At 42.7% G+C, this 17,171-nt stretch overlaps 1 protein-coding gene across 4 annotated transcripts in view; it reads right to left on the bottom strand.

Moving 5' to 3' along the window:
* Nucleotides 1–426: 426 nt before the first annotated feature.
* Nucleotides 427–17,171, bottom strand: part of RAB3B (RAB3B, member RAS oncogene family) — a 116,228-nt gene continuing 99,483 nt past the window's right edge. For all 4 annotated transcript variants that reach the window (XM_058717406.1, XM_058717407.1, XM_058717408.1 and 1 more), the window contains 2 exons: nt 16,676–16,800; nt 427–3,969 (listed from right to left, as the gene is read on the bottom strand). In XM_058717406.1, the coding sequence (XP_058573389.1) occupies nt 3,782–3,969; nt 16,676–16,800 (313 nt within the window). In that variant the 3' untranslated portion in view covers nt 427–3,781. The remainder of the gene's footprint in view (nt 3,970–16,675; nt 16,801–17,171) is intronic.

The following is a 17,171-nucleotide window of genomic DNA, read 5'->3' as shown; positions in this document are numbered from 1 at the left end:
GACTTAAACATGTTAACTTTCCCAAGGCTATGTTTCCTTGACTGCCAAATTGGGATAATATTTTAGAAACAGCACATCCATTTGACTATAGGTACCTTGTAGGCAGGCATAATTTGTTTTCATATATATTTATCTAGTGTTTAACAGTGCCAGACTCACAGTAGATACAGAATAGATAAATTTCTACCTAGAGATAACCCAAGATCTAGTCCTGATTCTATCACTAATACACTCTCAGAGTGACCTTAGGAAATTTCCTTTTCCCAGGACTGCAACCTTCCTCTTTGTAAAATGGGAAGCCTGGACAAGCTTTTCTCTAAACTCCTTCCAGATCTAATATTTGAGTCTGTGGCCATTTAGTACAGTCTACCCCATTGCTGCTCCCAGAAGTTAATTAATGCTACAGACTGAGGAGACAATAATAAGTCACGAATCACTTTGTATTTACAGATACACGTGCATTTAAAACAGATTCTGTAAATAGCTACAATACTGTATTGCACATTTGGCCTACTTTTGCCTCTTTTGAGGTCAAGAGATTTTTGTTTGTTTGTTTGTTTAGTCTTCCTTTATTTGGATTGTTAAGCAAGATGAAAACTGGGACAAGTTGCCACTAACACATATTATGCAGCTTGAACCTTGGTGGCTAATTGCACTATTACTGTGATTGATAAACATTGCACTGTAATCGGCTGGAAGCTCCTGGCTTCCATGTGGCAGAAATGAGGTCACAGAGCAGGTCTGGGGGACTGCCATCTAGCAAGCAGCTCTGTTGGTCTGTTGCCCAGTAGGTTTGCCATTATCACATTCAACTCTTGATTCTATCTGTTGTGAAGATGATTGCTCTCTTAAACTAGCTCCTGAGTTTTAAAGAATTTAACAATTTTTAAATAGAAATTTCACTATTTGCCTGGATATCCAGTATGAGAGAAAAGATTATTGGATATATGTACTAAAATATCCAAAGGTCACAAGGAGCTCAGTCTGAAATCCTAGTACTAGGGTAGATGGGTGTTACTGCCCAGAAAAATAGTGATTATCCCTGACCTGTATTGACTTAGCAGTATAAAAAGCACATCAAGAATCACTGTCTGTAAAGGGATCACATTTGTCCATGGTTGAAGAAGTTAATCAAGTCACTCCTGCAAAATGCTCCATTGCTGGAGGCTGCTTAAAGCATTGCTTGAGAGGTAGGTAAGAATTTCCTGACAGAGACAGATACAGGGACTTGGTCCTGAAAAACATTGGACAATTTTCGCTCAGGCCCTTGGGACCTGATTGCCTCAGAGACTGACTCCTTTCCAGAAGCATTAGATATCCATCATCTTGGATTAGTCTTAATAGTTGAGTAATTTGTTAACAGATTAGAGACATAAGTCTTTTCTCCAGTGGACTCTGAATCTGATGGCCTTGGGATTGAATCCTAACAGGGCTCTAATACTTCCTAGCTGTATCATCTTGGTCAAGTGTCTTAATCTTTTTGGGTCATAGTTTATCTATAAAAAACATCATATAGAATGTGATAAAGAGCACAGACCTTAGAATCTACTGCCTGGATTTGAACCCCAGCTCTACTATTTACTCGTTATGTGACCTTAGGCAAGCTAAAGAACCTTTTTGTATCTTACTTAACCTCATCTTTAAATGAGGTTGATTATAGTGCATCCCTCACAAAGATATTGAGAAGATAAGTTAATATATGTACAGTGCTCGGAACAATGTTTAGTACAGAGTAAGCATGACCTCAGTGTTAGCTACAATGACATTGGGGTGATAATCCTCATCTCTCAGGTTCATTTTGCAGATCAACTGAAATGATAAAAGTGAAAAAAAGAGTCACAGAATTATTAGTGCTAGAAGAGACCTTAAAGATTACCCAAATAACCTCCACATTTTATGGGTGGGAAATCAAGACTCAGAGATGGAGTGATTGGTCCAGAGTCACACTTGATTTAAGGGCAGAGTCCAGGTCTCCTGATTCCAAGTCCAAGTCCAAAAGCTCTATCCTCTGCATCACATCAAAAAAAGCAACATCTCCACAGGGAGGACTCTGGGGGGTCCTCTTATGCAGTCATTGGACCTATGCTAGTTAAGGTACTTTCCTAGGATAACGAACTGCATTTGGAATGGACAAAAAACTTGGGAGAGACTCTCCCCCTTCCCCCACCAACTTCTGAGGTGGCATGTTAGTGAAGGGGGAAGTGGGGATTCGGGCTAGGGCTGGGAGGAAAGATTTTTCAAGAATCAGTGCTAGTTCCATGACATTATTTCAGCTAAAAACCAAACATGTGCCATGTCTAAACAAGCTAGAATCCACTCCATTTGTTTCTGGTGTCAAAGGTTTTCATGTGGTTTTGGTTTTTCCTTTTACTCATTATGTGACTAATTAAGCAGCTTTAATTAAGCAGCTTTCCCTAGGAATGGTTTCACATCCTCTCTTCAGTGGAAACTAAGATTTTACTCCCAGGAGGGTGAGTTTGGGATTGGGACCTCTGAGTTGAGTTTTCCCAATTTTTTCAGGGTCATGCCCCCTAGATTTATTCTGCCTTAAATTACATTTCCCAGTTGTACTACTCAGCAGTGATTGAAAGATGGGTTGGAGGAAAGGGCAGTTTGGAGGGAAGACACCATGAAGAACAGCAGAACTATCTGACTTGGAGAAAAGGAGAGGTCATGATTTCTGTTCTCAAATTATCTGAGGGTGTCAAGGGGCAGAGACTGTGAGGTCTCTGACAGCAGAGCTGGTACAAATGGGGTAAAAAGAAGAAGAATTGCCAGGGCACAGATTTCAGCCTAAAGCAAGGAAAACTTTCAATTATGAGAGTTGCCCAAAGATGGTATGGACAACGAGCTCCCATCCCTGCCTAGAAGGTATGCTTTAGAAGAAAGAGATTTGGTTGTGAGGTCTGACAGCCACTTATCAGAGATGTGAAGACTGGAATTGACTAGTCAGACCAGGTAACTCTAAATATTTCAAATTCTGGGAGTCTAAAAAACAAAGACCAATTTCATGGAGTTCCCACAGTTAAGAATCACCTGGAAAGCAGCAAAATCAGAAAGTCATGACCTGTTCCTTTATCTTGCCTGTGATTCTCTTTTCTTTCTCTTTCTCTTTCTCGAGCTCACTCGTCTACTCTTTAATATAGCAGGAACCTTTGACATTTTGCAGGGAATAATCTTTTCTTTTAAATGTATTTCTGGCTTAGCCTTTGCTCCTTCAGCATCATTAGAGAGTCTGAGCTCTCTGGAGATTAGCTCTGGCCTGTCACCACAGCAACTGCCCAGGCCCTGTGGGCATCCATGGTAATAGGCATAGGGCTTTGAGAGGAAGCCCCACAGGGAGTCTGATATGAAACAAGCATGTTGTGTATGAGGAGGTTTTCTTTAATAGGATTAGCTGTGTAGGTTGTCCTCACTTACCCAGTTGGCCAGGCCTGAAAAGTGTGCATGTGTCAAATTTTGGTCAAAGGAGGAAATCTTATTTTAAAGGCAGAAAAGAGACTCCCTCTCCACGTCCCTGAAGTGAATCCCCTTTGTAAGATTGAGTCTTCTTTTGTAAAGTGAACCTTAACCCATGCCATGACCTGGTTGTTGGTTTGGGGCTGGGTGTCTGCAAGGGAGGCCATCTGCAGAGAATTCGAGGGGCATGCTTCCACCTCCACTGCAGGCAAAGAACAGCAGCAACTCAGCTTGCTTGGGGCTGGGGGTGGACAGAGTGTAATGCGGGAAGCAGAGTGGGTGTGGGGTCACAAGAAGGGGAAATCGGGAGGGTGGGCCTTGCCTAACATGAGCAGTTCTGCTGCAGCAGCGGTGGGGTGTCTGAGAGACGGGTGTTCTTGGAGGTGCCCAACACAGAGGGGTCTGTGTCCAGCGAATCAGACATCTTGTCACAAATGGCATCTACCAGGCGCTCGAAGGCCTGCCTCACACTGATGTTCTCCTTGGCGCTGGCTTCAAAGAAGTCAAACCCTAAGAAGAGAAGACAGAAAGTAGTAAGGATTTTTCCCTTCCTTTGTATGCCCCCTGGCCAGAACACTCCGAATTAATACAGCTGGTGCTAAGGAATGAAGTGAGGAGGCCTAATTCCATGGCAGGGGATTCTGCTTTAAAGAAATGGTACAGGGCAGGGGCATTACCTGCACGGGTTTTACAGTCAGTCAGATTCTGGTTCTACCACTGGTCAGCTCTATTATCCCCAGCAAGTCACGTATTCTCTTTATAAATCAAGTCCCTGGTTTATAAATTGTGTTAATTTTACCTAACTCATTAAACAAGATAATGCATGTAAAGTATATAGCCCTGTGCCTGACACAGAGTGGGGGTCACTAGGTGTTTTCTGAAAGAGTGAATACTTCAATATGTGTACACAGCACTTCACAGTGTTCCAATCCATTATTTTGTCTGATCCTCATGTTACCCCTGGGAGGAGGAGTATTTGGGCAGACCCCTCCATTTCACTAGTGCAGACACTGTGGCTTAGAGAAATAAGCTGACTTGCCCAAGATAAATAGAGGCACCAGTTAAAGAAGCCCAAGCTTTGACCTTTTTCACTAGGGCTTTTCCTCCTCTTTCCCTTGCCTTTCAGTCACCTCACAGCCTAGCCCTCTGGGATCTGGAAGGCACCCCAAGATCCACACCACATAAAGCTTCATTTGCCCTTTCCGCCCCAGACCCACTGGCTTATCTCTTATGAGGTTCCTCCTCCCTGAATTCCCCTGGACTTTCTCTATAGCTCTGCCTCCCACACAAACCCAACAGAAGGCACATGGAAGGCTGCACTTGAAGCATAAAATATTCTTGTCTGTTTGGTACCTTGAGATCTTTAGTGACACTTTCTGTGACAAGGAACAGAACTTGATTGTCCCAAGAGACACAAGAAAGTCCCTCCTGATTCAGACAAAGTGGCTACTTCCCAGCTGAGGAATTCTGACCAGGTTGGTGGCAGTTCTTAGAAGTAAAAGCCTCCTTCTTTATAGGTCCCTGACCCAGTCTCCTCCCTCCTATTTGTCCAAGGAACTTCCTCTTTCCTTTCCTTTCAGGTGCATCTTTATTTCTTCTCAAAACTTCTCTCTTCCCTTGTTTTCATGTCTCTCCTTCTTTTCCCTTATGTTCCTCACACTTTCTCCTTTGGATTCTTTATATTTATTGAGCACCCACTATATGTCAGACACGATGCCAGGAGCTTTGGAACTATTATCTTACTGTGGGTAAATATAATCATCTTTAATTTATAAATGAGAAAATGAAGGCTTCAAGAGATTGCATAACTCACACAAGGTCACGGGACTATATTAGTGGAAATTGGGTTTAAATCTGGGTTTGGCTAGCTCCAAAGTTCATACACAGTCCTGTCTCCTACTTCTTCTCTTTCTCTTCTTCCCATCTTTATTTCTTTTCTTCCTTCCTTCCTTCTTTTAAAAAAAAAATGTTTATTTATTTATTTTGACAGAGAGAGTGTGTGTGCAAGCAGAGGAGGGGCCAAGAGAGAGAGGGAGAAAGAGAATCCCAAGCAGGCTCTGCACTGTAAGCGCAGAGCCCAATGCAGGACTTGAACCCACAAACTGTGAGATCATGACCTGAACCAAAATCAAGAGCCAGATGCTCAACAGAGTGAGTCACCCAGGTACCCCCCTCCTTACTTCCTTCTCTCTTTTGTTTCCTTTTCCTTTTCTTTCTCCTTTCTCCTTTCTCCCTTCCCTTCCCTTCCCCTTCCTTCCTTCCTTCCTTCCTTCCTTCCTTCCTTCCTTCCTTCCTTCCTTCCTTCCTTCCTATGCCTTTCTCTTCTTTACAAGTCTCTTTGGCCTTTGCCTTTATCTGACTATTACCCTGTCTGAATCTGGGCAAGTCACTTTATCTCTGTGAATCACTTAGCCTCTCTGAGTCTCAGACTCCTCAGTTGTCAAATAGGAATAGCTACAGTGTGTTCCTGCTGAGAACAGCTGGGAGAATTAAGTGAGAGGAGAGATAAACTGGTGTACGAAGTTGCCTGTTAGAATAACAGTTTCTTTCCTTCTACTTTCATCTGCTCCTCTCACCTCCTCTTCATCCTGTTCTCCTTCTTTTATTGTCTTTTCCCACAAAGGAGGGGCTCTTTTTTCTCCCCACTTCCTACTCCCTATTATCCCACTGTGGACTGAAGGACTGAAGCCCCCAGGTACAAACAAGCCTCCTCTTCCTCCACCATCTCAGCTTGAAGGCACTCCCAGCTCCTTCCAGGCCTCCTTTGGTTGACAGTCTCTCAGTGGCCCTTTACCCAACCTGAGAAAGGCAAGCAGCAGGAGTGCGTGCTAACCATCGACTTGTGATAAAGAAGGAGTTGGCTGCTGGCTCATTATCTTCAGGCTACAGAAACACAGTCAGCTTCAGAGACCCTCCAGCATGTAGCTTTTCCTTAATGAGTATCATAAAAATTGACTCTCTGGCCTTTGACTGGCTTATCACAAGTGATAGTTTTTGGAGAAGAGGAGGGAGCGTATTGCTTGCCTAGGAAAGGGGCAAACAGGTAAAGAAGTAAATAGGCTTTAACTATTAGTTTGGATGAAGATGAGGACCCAGTTCAAGGCCAGGGCACAAATCATTTCTGAGGAATTGGCACTGAGGGGAGGACATGTCATGTTGTACAGGTGGGCAGTGGGAAGAGGCCCAGGAGTCACATAACCCGGATTTGATTATAGTCCCTGTCAGCTACTGGCTGTATGACCTTGGGCAAGTTGCCCAACCTCTCTCAGCCTCTATTTCTTTATCTGTAGAATGGGTTGAATATTACCTACCTCATAGTGAGGTAATAAGAATTAAATGCACATAAGTATGTGAAATAATTGGCATATGGAATACATGTTAATTCCCTTTTCCTTATATTCCTAGTTCACTTTAGTCCCAGCTTCCTTGCACCCAGGGCCTTTAGGGAAATCTTCTTTCTCCTAATCACTCAGGGTCAATCAATAAACCAGTCTTTACTGAACATTGACTTTGTGCCAGGTCTCATGTTGAGAGCCAGGGACAAAAGGAGACCAAATCTAATTGTGGAAAAGATACATTAATCAGAGCCCTTATGTATGCATAGTCTATAACAGTTCACAAATACAATTTTATTTTTTTAAGTTTTATTATTTGAGAGAGAGAGAGAGAGAGAGAAAGAAAGAGAATATGAATCCCAAGCAGGCTCCACGCTGTCAGCACAGAGCCCAACACAGGGCTCCATCTCACGAACCCTGAGATCATGACCTGAGCCAAAATCAAGGGTCAGATGCTCAACTGACTGAGCCACCCAGGTGCCCCCAAAATATAATTTTAAAACAACCTTGTGAGCGGAGTGGGGGGCAAGGCAGGGGTTATTACTTGTAAGTTACAGACAGGAAAACCTAGGCTTGGGGATGCGGTATAAGCTAGGGCTCTATCCCTTATGCCCCTTTGTCTCGCTCTCAGTTGGAATAGTGACTGAACACTATATAACATTTCTAACCCAAGTAGAGCAAACCAGAGGCTGTGCAGGAATGCAGTAGAGAGAGAGAGTGGCATGGGAAGAGAGCAGGAGGAGGCTTCCAGAAGTTAGTGGAAAGAGGAATCTTTGAGGCTACAACTGAGCAAAACTCTTCACCTAACTAACTTTTCATTCTTTCAGGCTCAGCTTAGATACAGCCTCTTATACAGCTATAGCACATGTTACCCTGCATGGTAGAAGTCCATTTGACAAGAAGGTCCCTGAGCAGGGACTATGCCATTCATCTGAGCCCCAGAAATAGCCAAAGGTATAGGTGTTTGGTGAGTGCTGGTTGACGAAGAGATGACTGAAGGAGGGGGGGAGCATGGAGAATGTGCTTGAGAGGATGTGGACAGTAGGGGTCATAAAAGTCAGCTCAACATTCACGATGACACTTGGGTGAATCGGCAGTTCTTACCCTTGAGGAGCTCCTAGTCTAGTGTGAGAGACAGACACACTGACAGTATTACCATGATAAATGCTGGAATGGTGGGAAGCAAGGGGATTAGCAGGACACAAGAGGAGGCACCTAACTGTCCTGGGGGGCCAGGGAAGGCTTCTTGGAGAAGCTGATTCCTACACAGATATCAACTAGATAAAGACAGGTGATTGTGAATGTATGTGTGAGCACATTTGTGTGTACTACACCAGGCAGGCGAAGCAGCATGAGCACAGATAATGGGCAAAAACAGCATTGGTATATGCCAGAGTGACCATAGTAGTTTGTTATCATTAGAGCAGAAAGCTCAAAGTGATGACAGATGAGACAGTAAGTCTCATGGAGACTCATGGAGGGCTCATGTGTCATGCCAAAGAGACGCTGTCACTGTCATCTTAAAGGTACCCAAGGTGTGGGAACTCTGATTTGAGTAACCAGCTCATGGCCTTAGCCAGCTCATGGGTCTCTTTCCCTAGCAGGACCATTCCAAATTCACATCCATCCAATTACTGTCAGGCTTCTGGAAGGCTCTTCATTAGCAGGCCCAGATGGTAACCTTTCCCTCAGATTCATTAGTAAGGATTCTCAGGAGCTGAGAACCTAGTGAGGTCAGAAAGATGACAACCAATTAATCAGACTAGCCCTCAGTCCTTTCCTCCCTCTAATTGGCTTCACAACAATATTTCTTCTATCTTTAATAGGGCCCAAGTCTTAGCTGAATCTGAGATAATCCACATCCCCCCAGGATCATGTTTACCTATCCTGCCCAAAGGTAGCTGTCATAGACCCAGACTCTACAGTTTGTCCACACTGCCTGCTTCTGAGTTTGACCTCAGAATCCTATTCAAAAACTCATAACCAACTGAACTTACCTCTCCTCATCCTGACACTGCCCTAGAACACTTCTCCACTTTTATGTTCAAATACCTTCTCTACCTCCCTCTGATACCTCCCATCTCTGTCATGTATCAATCTTCAATTCATGACCTGCTGGTCATTGATAATTTGGCAAGTGACTCACTGTGTTCCTTTATGCCCAGGGTTGTTCTCATTCTCAGGAACTTTGGGTTTCATGTGGTCAATTCATCTAACACCCTTAATTTCTCAATCATCTCATTTACAGCGACCTTCTCTTTCATTTTGTTCAGCTATGCTTCTGTCCTATTTTGACTTGGACTTGTGTAACTGGGACTGAAAGAGGCCTAATTAATGCAATACCCAGACTCATTGGCTTAACATCCAAGATTTTTCGTGGCTTGGCCTCTATCTACTTCCCTGGCTCCATCTTCCTGGCACACACCATGCTCCAGAGATATGAACACTCTCTCATTTGGTGCCATTACTCATGCTATTACTCTCTAGCTCCTACTCCTAGTTACTTTCATTATTCAATTGTGGAATTACCTTTCTCTTCTCACCCCACCTCCACCACTTACAACATACAATGTACCTCTCCCCTGTTCTCCCATAGTACCTTACACAATTGTTTCCATCAGATTCCAACAGCAAAATGGGAACTATTCTTAACATTTAAACTAGAGGAAATTGGTTATATAAGAGACAGAAGAACAAAGAGGCCAATAAGAATAGTGAGGAAACCAGACATTATCACCAACAAATAAAACAAACCTACTACTAAGGCCAAAGGAAGCTAGAGCCAGGAAAGCAGGAGCCAAAGAAGAGGAGTAGCCTCTACTTGAGGAGTCATCCAAGGTGGGGAGAGGGAATATACAGGTTTCCCTTTTCCCCATCTCTAATCACCTGCCTATGTCTCTCCTTGGCTAAATGCATCCAAAAGCCACTGTCACAGGAACCTGGGAAACACAGCCTGCAAATGTCAACCCCCTGGGATGGGAGTGGGGGACGGGGTGTTTGCAGGAGAGACAGCAGAAGAGTGAAGAATGATATCAAACAGGCTAAGGACTGACACAGCCATCTACCCAAAGGATGTTGAAATTACCTCTCTACTATTTTGTTTCTCTAGTCAATTGGCATCTTGAAGGCAGGGTAAAGGCAGGTGTTCACTTCTGTGTCCCCAGCGTCCATCATGTGTTAGACAACTGTGGCAGATTATTCACTGCCCTCTCTGTACAGGATTTGGCATATCCACCCATTGGCAAGTGCTTTGAAGAACCTCCTTGTGGGAGGATTATATCTTTCTGTTTCATTGACATCAAATTTGATCATGTAACTTGCTTTGGCCAACAGATGTGGGCATTCCAAGTCCCAACAGAAGATTTAAGAGCCTTTGTATGGTTTAGCCATCCCAGATTAGACCCCAGAGTAGGAAAACACATGGAACAGATTCACAGCTGACTTGCAGCTAGCATATGTGAGAAATAAACCTTTATTATCTAAGCTCCTGACTCGAGTTATGTGTTACCACAACAGAATCTAAAGAAATCTCACTAACACTGTGACTAAGGGTAGAAATTTGAAGAGAAACAGTGGCAAGCTTTTGGGAAAACACCACTGGATGATGATATAATGGGAACCTTAGGATTTTTAGTCCAAAGCCTGAGTTTGAGTACTGGGCCTACCACCTGATACCTGCGTGGCTTAGAAAAGTTACAGAATCTTTAAATGAAAAAATAAAGAGACAGAAGTGAGTGGCACAGCTCATTGTGTGCAAGAAAACACAAGTTTGGATTCAGCTTCTTCATCAGTATCATGGAGCTGATGATGATGACATCTTCCAGGCTAGGAGTGAGGATGAGGGTCACAGAAAATTGTTGTGAAAGCACCTTGTAAACTGTAAGTCACTGCATCAAAGTTAGTTACTATCAATGTCAGGTCTTTCTCTGCAACGAGGCTCTGTGGTGCAGGTTTCAACTGTTCATCCCAATTCAAAAAACAAACAAACAAGCCCATTTAACAGGCACCTAAAATAAGCAAGGCAATGTACAAAGGTCTGTGAGGTCTGAGTGATAAGTAGGTATTGTGTGAACTGAAATCATGGAATCAAAGAGAAGGGATAGAGCCAAATGGACCTTCCCATTCAACTAACCCAAATCTCCTATTTTTCAGATGGGTAAACTGAGACCCAGAGACAGGAGACAAGATGCTCAAGATCATATAGCAAATTAGTGGCAGAAACAGGATAAAACCCTCAGCCTCCAACTCCTACTCTGGTGCTTTTCACACTAAACTTTGCTGGAGTGAGTGTATGTGCGTGTTCTAAGACCGCATTGTAAATGAGTCTCTCCCTCCCTTGTAAGCAGAAGTGCGTTTTTCTCTTTTACTATCCTCTCTGGGCTCTGGCCAGGTCCATTTGCATTCAGATCCAGAGAAGGGACAAGATGTCCCTTTCTGAGGGACACAGGAGGGAAGAAGCCCCAAAATGCCATGCTTCTCACAATAGGAGTCCCTGAAACTGCTCCATACTCCCAAAGATCCACTTGCCACAGTCTCACCCATGTCCCAGGAACTTCGAGGATACTGATAGCCTGCTGCTACTCACAGCTTTAATAAAAGCTAGCAGCTGGCCATATCACTAGATTGGCCTAGTGAGCTAAGAAAAGCTAAGGGAAAGGGAGTCCTGAAGAGGAATCCCATCGAGCAGCGAGTGGCACTACTATGGTGGCAAACAGACCACTGAAACTCAATTGCTGGCATAGCAGAGATAGGACTGAAGTGCGAATGAGGAAGGCTGAGCATCCACCCTCACTGTTCCCAAATCTGATCACATCCTTGCAAAATTCTTAACATGATCCACAGGATCCTTCATGACTTGGCCCTTGCCTACCTCTCCACTCTCACCTCACACTACTCCCCCCCTTGATTGTTCAGTCCCTGCGGTATGGCCTTCTTTCAATATCATGAGTGCTTCAAGCTTTACCCCACAGTAGGACTATTCTTGATCTGGAACATGGTCCTCTGCCTCCGTGCCCTGCCCCTGCCCCCACCACACACTCACTCACACCCACTCTTTGCTTAACTTTTTCTCATCTTTTAGTTCTCAGCTTCAGTGTTACTTTCTCGGAAGATCTTGACTCTCCAGTCTAAAATTAAGTTTCTCTGTTTCACTCTCTTCATAGCACTTGTAACTTATGTTACATTTATCTGCCCACCATTCCTTCTTTTAGGGAACCACTATTTTTAAACAGTTGTGGTGGCACTATAGGTCATAATACCCGCCTCCCCCAGCCATTGGAACAGGCATGTGACTCACAGGTGGCCAATCATAGTCTTCCCTAAGATTGAAGGGAGAGAGAAGAGAAGGCCTTTTTTTTTTTTTTTTTTTCAGGAGTTGAGAAGATATGAATCTGGAGCTTCCATCACCCATCTTACTCCCCATGCAGAGTTTGCCTGGAGAAGGAGGGAGGCTGAAGGGATAAACAAAATTGAGAAATGGAAAGGGCAGTTGAATCCTGGGCCTAGTGAACTGTGCAGCTACATGAGCTAATAAGCTATTTTTTTTTAATGAAAGCTAGTTTGATTTGGGATTCTATCACTTGCCATAACAAGAGTCCTAACTCATGTAGAACATATCACAATTTTTAACAGCTTTATTGAGATATAATTCACATACCATTCAATTTGTCTATTTACAACATTTTAAATTATATATTTATTTGTATAATTATTTATTGTCCCCTTCCCATTAGTTCCATGACAGTAAGGATCATAGCTGTTTTGTTCACTATTATATGCCAAATGCTAAAATAGAACCTAGCTCAGAGTTAAGTGCTCAATGAATAAGTGAATAAATGTATGAATGAATGAATGAATATCTACCCTATGCTGGATCCTTAGGATAATGACCCAAATTAGACATAACCTGGTTGCTCTCAAGGTCTAGCAAGAGAAATAGATGTCCAATATGCAAATACTGGTAAGTAATGGAGGAAAACTCGGGAAATTGTACAGGACAGACGTGGTTTAACTTTACTGCCCAAATAGGACTAATTCATTAAGACTCTCTTTAAATGCCTTCCTAAACCCTACGCTAAGAATTAATCTTACTTCCATCTATGTTCCTATATAAATTTGATAGATCTAAACTAACCCCACTATCTCTTAACTTGAGCAAATTATTTAACCCCTCTGAACTTCATTTTTCAGAGTATTGGACATACCCTATAGTACCTACTTTGAAGGGTTATAGTAAGAATTAGATGAATTACTATACAGCATTTCATATAACACCTAGATCAATATATATATCACCTATTATTACCATATTTAGTGATAATACATGGTACTATATATAGTGAGGTTAAGTAGTTAGGAGCACAGGGTATGGAACCAGACCACTGCTAGGGTTCAAATTCTGACTCAACCTGTTACTAGCTGTGTGACCTTAAGCAAGTTACTCAATTTCTCTGTGCCTTAGTTTCCTCCTCTGTTTAAAAAAACAAAAACAAAATAAAACAAAAAAAACACCTAACACAACTTAGAGATAAGAGAAGCACATATGTCAGAGAGTTCTAGGGGGATTAAATTAAGTGAGTAATACTTTAAAACACTTAGAATAGTGCCTGGCACATGGTAAACACCTAATAAATATTTAACCAACTCACTTTTTAAAAATCTTAGTCCTAAGGGCTTGGCATGCTGGTTATTTTTTTCCCAAATACAAAACTACCTCATCTTTTAAAACTTGGTCTAAGGTCTTGACGTACTGATTTTTTTTCCCTCTTTTCTTTCTTTCTTTCTTTCTTTCCTTTCTTTCTTTCTTTCTTTCTTTCTTCCTCTCTCTCTTCTCTTCCTTCCTTCCTTCCTTCCTTCCTTCCTTCCTTCCTTCCTTCCTTCCTTTCTTTCTTTCTTTCTTTCTTTCTTTCTTTCTTTCTTTCTTTCTTTCTTTCTTTCTTTCTTTCTTTCTTTCTTATTAAATAGGCTTCATGCCCAGCATGGAGCCCAACGTGGGACTTGAATTCATGACCCTGAGATTAAGACCTGAGCTGAGATCAAGAGTCAGATGCTTAACCAACTAAGCCACCCAGGCACCTCTATATTTTTTTCAAATACATATCAAAGTATATACATAAAATCATCTTGCACACTTCCAATGGCATAAGTCTCTTTGGGAAATGCTAGACTCACACAGTCAACAATTTATAGTACCCTGAACACACAGTGCTGTTCTTTGCCTTTGCCAGTGTTACTCCCCTGAAATGTCCTGGCTTCTCCTCCTCACTTGGCTGCTCCTACTTGTCTTCAAGATTCAGCTTGGGCATCATGTTCTCTGATCCCCGCTGAGTTAGGTAACTCCTCTGTACCCCTACAACCCCCAGCACATTCCTCTATCACAACACTGATCACTTGGGGTATCACTCTTTCTGTCCTTCAGACCAGGGAATGTGTATCCTATTTCACAGCACAGTACCTGGCATAAAGTAGGTGCTCAGAAAGTCTTAATTGGATTGAAGTAAAATGAAGTAGCCAAATACTTAACATAATAAAATTTAATCAAAACATATTTCTGCAGTGTCTACTCAGAGCCAGGCCATATAGTAGGCACTGTGGGCACAAAAATAAACTAGACTCATTTCCTGTCCTCACAGAACTTTAGGGAGATGGACAAGTAAACAAGTGCACCCAAGTGCGATAGGGACTGTGACTGCTGTGTGTCTGAGGTACATTGGGTAGAGGCAAGAGGAAAAGAGCTCTGGGGGCCAGGAAGGGCTTTATAGAAGATGTGAAGCTTGAGCTGCTTTGAAAAGTGAGTTTAGGTTTACTGGCTGGATGAGGGTAGGGGATGTGGAGTAGAAGAGAGCATTCCGAACAGATGGTTAGTTCAGGGAAAGTGCTGGGAGTCTCCCTGGGGACAGCAGGTTGAAGGCATAAAGTGATAGCAAGGGTCACCCAAACATACGCTTAGCCACATGCTTACTGCTCTGTGAACAGGGGGACAGGTAGACCCTTTCTGGACCCTGTGAACTTCTGTAATGGGGTAAGAACAGCAAAATCCAAGATAACTCAACCTCCCTATTTATTAAACACCTACAGTTTGCTACTTTCTATTCCAGGCCACCCTGGGGAACAGAGGAGGGAAGAAAGACATATAAGACACTCCCACACATGTACTCATAATATACATAATACAAATATATACCACACACAACTCACATTTATATATTACACAATTTTCCCACCTACAAGCCCAAATACCTATAGTCTAGAGACCATAAGGGAGAATAACTTTAAACTTCCTACTCCTCAATACTTACAATACCTAGGTTGTGAGACATACTTAGGGAGGCTGGCTAAAAGTTAAGAAATATATCCTTTCTTCTAGATGAAGTTTTTTCTGAGGTGATCCTACATTGAACCCCAATACTGAAAGGAAAGGAAAGGGGGGCGCCTGAGTGGCTCAGTCAGTTAAGCGTCTGACTTCAGCTCAGGTCATGATCTCATGGTTCATGAGTTTGAGCCCTGCGTCGGGCTCTGTGCTGACGGCTCAGAGCCTGGAGCCTGTTTCAGATTCTGTGTCCCCTTCTGTCTGCCCCTCCACTGCCTGCACTCTGTCTCTTGCATTGTCTCAAAAATAAATAAACATTAAAAAAAGGAAAGGAAAGGAAAGGAAAGGAAAGGAAAGGAAAGGAAAGGAAAGGAAAGGAAAGGAAAGGAAAGGAAAGGAAAGGAGAGAAGAGAAGAGAAGAGAAGAGAAGAGAAGAGAAGAGAAGAGAAGAGAAAAGAAAAGCAGCTGCTCCTTTAAGCAAGTATAGGTAGGAGTTCTGCTGTGGGGTCATTGAGACGCACCTGAGGTACCTGGGTCTCAGTGGAACACAGAGATAAGAGTGCTTTAATCTTGGAAAAAGTCAGACTGAGCTGCATACCTAAATCACATTATTTCATCCCTTCAAACATTTACTGTTGTTGTGAATGGTGTTTTGGTGAAGAAGCATCAGTTTACATTGAGAGAAATACTAAGACACAGTGTTGTGGTTGCTATAAGGATGTTTGCTATTAAGGACATTGTCACATCCAGCATATAGAGTCTGCTCTATCGTGGCCAGTGAAGAGAATAATGGGTTTGTTTTTATTTTATTTTGGAGGGGTTGTTTTTATTTTAAGGACCATCTTGAGACCATGTATTGGTTATGTTTCTCTCTTTGCATGGCTGGTAGGGAGCTAAAAGCCAATATTTTGACCCAACTCTTACACATGCCTGGGAACCTAAAACATACATACTTATCTCACCCCTGGCTTCCTCTTATTTTCCTCCTAGCCTTGTTTTCCCTTTACTTTGATTTTCTAATTTTTTTGATGTATTATAATTAAAAAAAATTTTTTTAATGTTTATTTATTTCTGGGAGAGCGAGAGAGCACGAGTGGAGAAGGGGCAGAGAAAGAGGGAGGTATAGACTCCAAGGCAGGCTCCAGGCTCTGAGCTGTCAGCACAGAGCTCCATGTGGGGCTTGAACTCACAGATGCGAGATCCTGACCTGATCCGAAGTTGGATGCCTAACCAACTGAGCCACCCAGTTGCCCCTATTATGATGATTTTTATAAGATACCTCAAAGCCTTTGTGGAAGGCACTGGTGAAAAAAAATAGTTCATAAATTTAAATTTTACTTATTAATTCAATGTAACAAAATATACACATTATCATAAATAATAAATTACCTAAAATTCATTAGCACAAAGCTTACATGTACATCACACAAATATAAACAATATACATAGAGCACACATGTACATAATTCACAATCACAACATACCTTTAATGTCACACTTAACTGTAAACATGCATACACACACACACACACACACACACACACACACACACACACAAACGTTGTACACATACCAAGCTGCTCTGCAAGGAGCCGGCCCTTCTCAGTGGGAACAACCCTCTCTTCCTCCATGTCACATTTGTTCCCCACCAGGATAACCTGCGCATTGTCCCAGGAGTAGGTCTTGATCTGAGTAGCCCTAAAGAGAGACCAAGAGAAGACTGTGTTAATGACATCCTGCTCTGGTGGCAGACCCTGCAAAACTCTAAGACGTGGTTTCCCTTCCAGGAGGCAGGCTACACCCAAGTTATGTCAATTAACTCAGTTGAGGACAGACAGATACCTGCCCCTGCTGGTTGTCACAGGTGCTGACCCCTAAGCCCTGGTTGCAAACCTCACCCACCTCTTAGTAGCATTCCTCTAATACATCTGCCCATCCCTCTCTTCATTGGGCAGAGAGTTCTTTCTAAAACATCTAGCTGATCCTTTCCTGAAAGGACTCTTCTATGCTACCCCCCCAACCCCGCCCGCAAAACGAGTAGCTATGTGATGATGAAGTCTATATCCCTC

Source organism: Neofelis nebulosa, chromosome 2 (assembly GCF_028018385.1).
Source record: "Neofelis nebulosa isolate mNeoNeb1 chromosome 2, mNeoNeb1.pri, whole genome shotgun sequence".
NCBI classification, from domain to species: Eukaryota; Metazoa; Chordata; class Mammalia; order Carnivora; family Felidae; genus Neofelis; species Neofelis nebulosa.
Note: the sequence above shows the minus strand (reverse complement) of the source record. Positions and strands in the feature narration are given on the sequence as shown.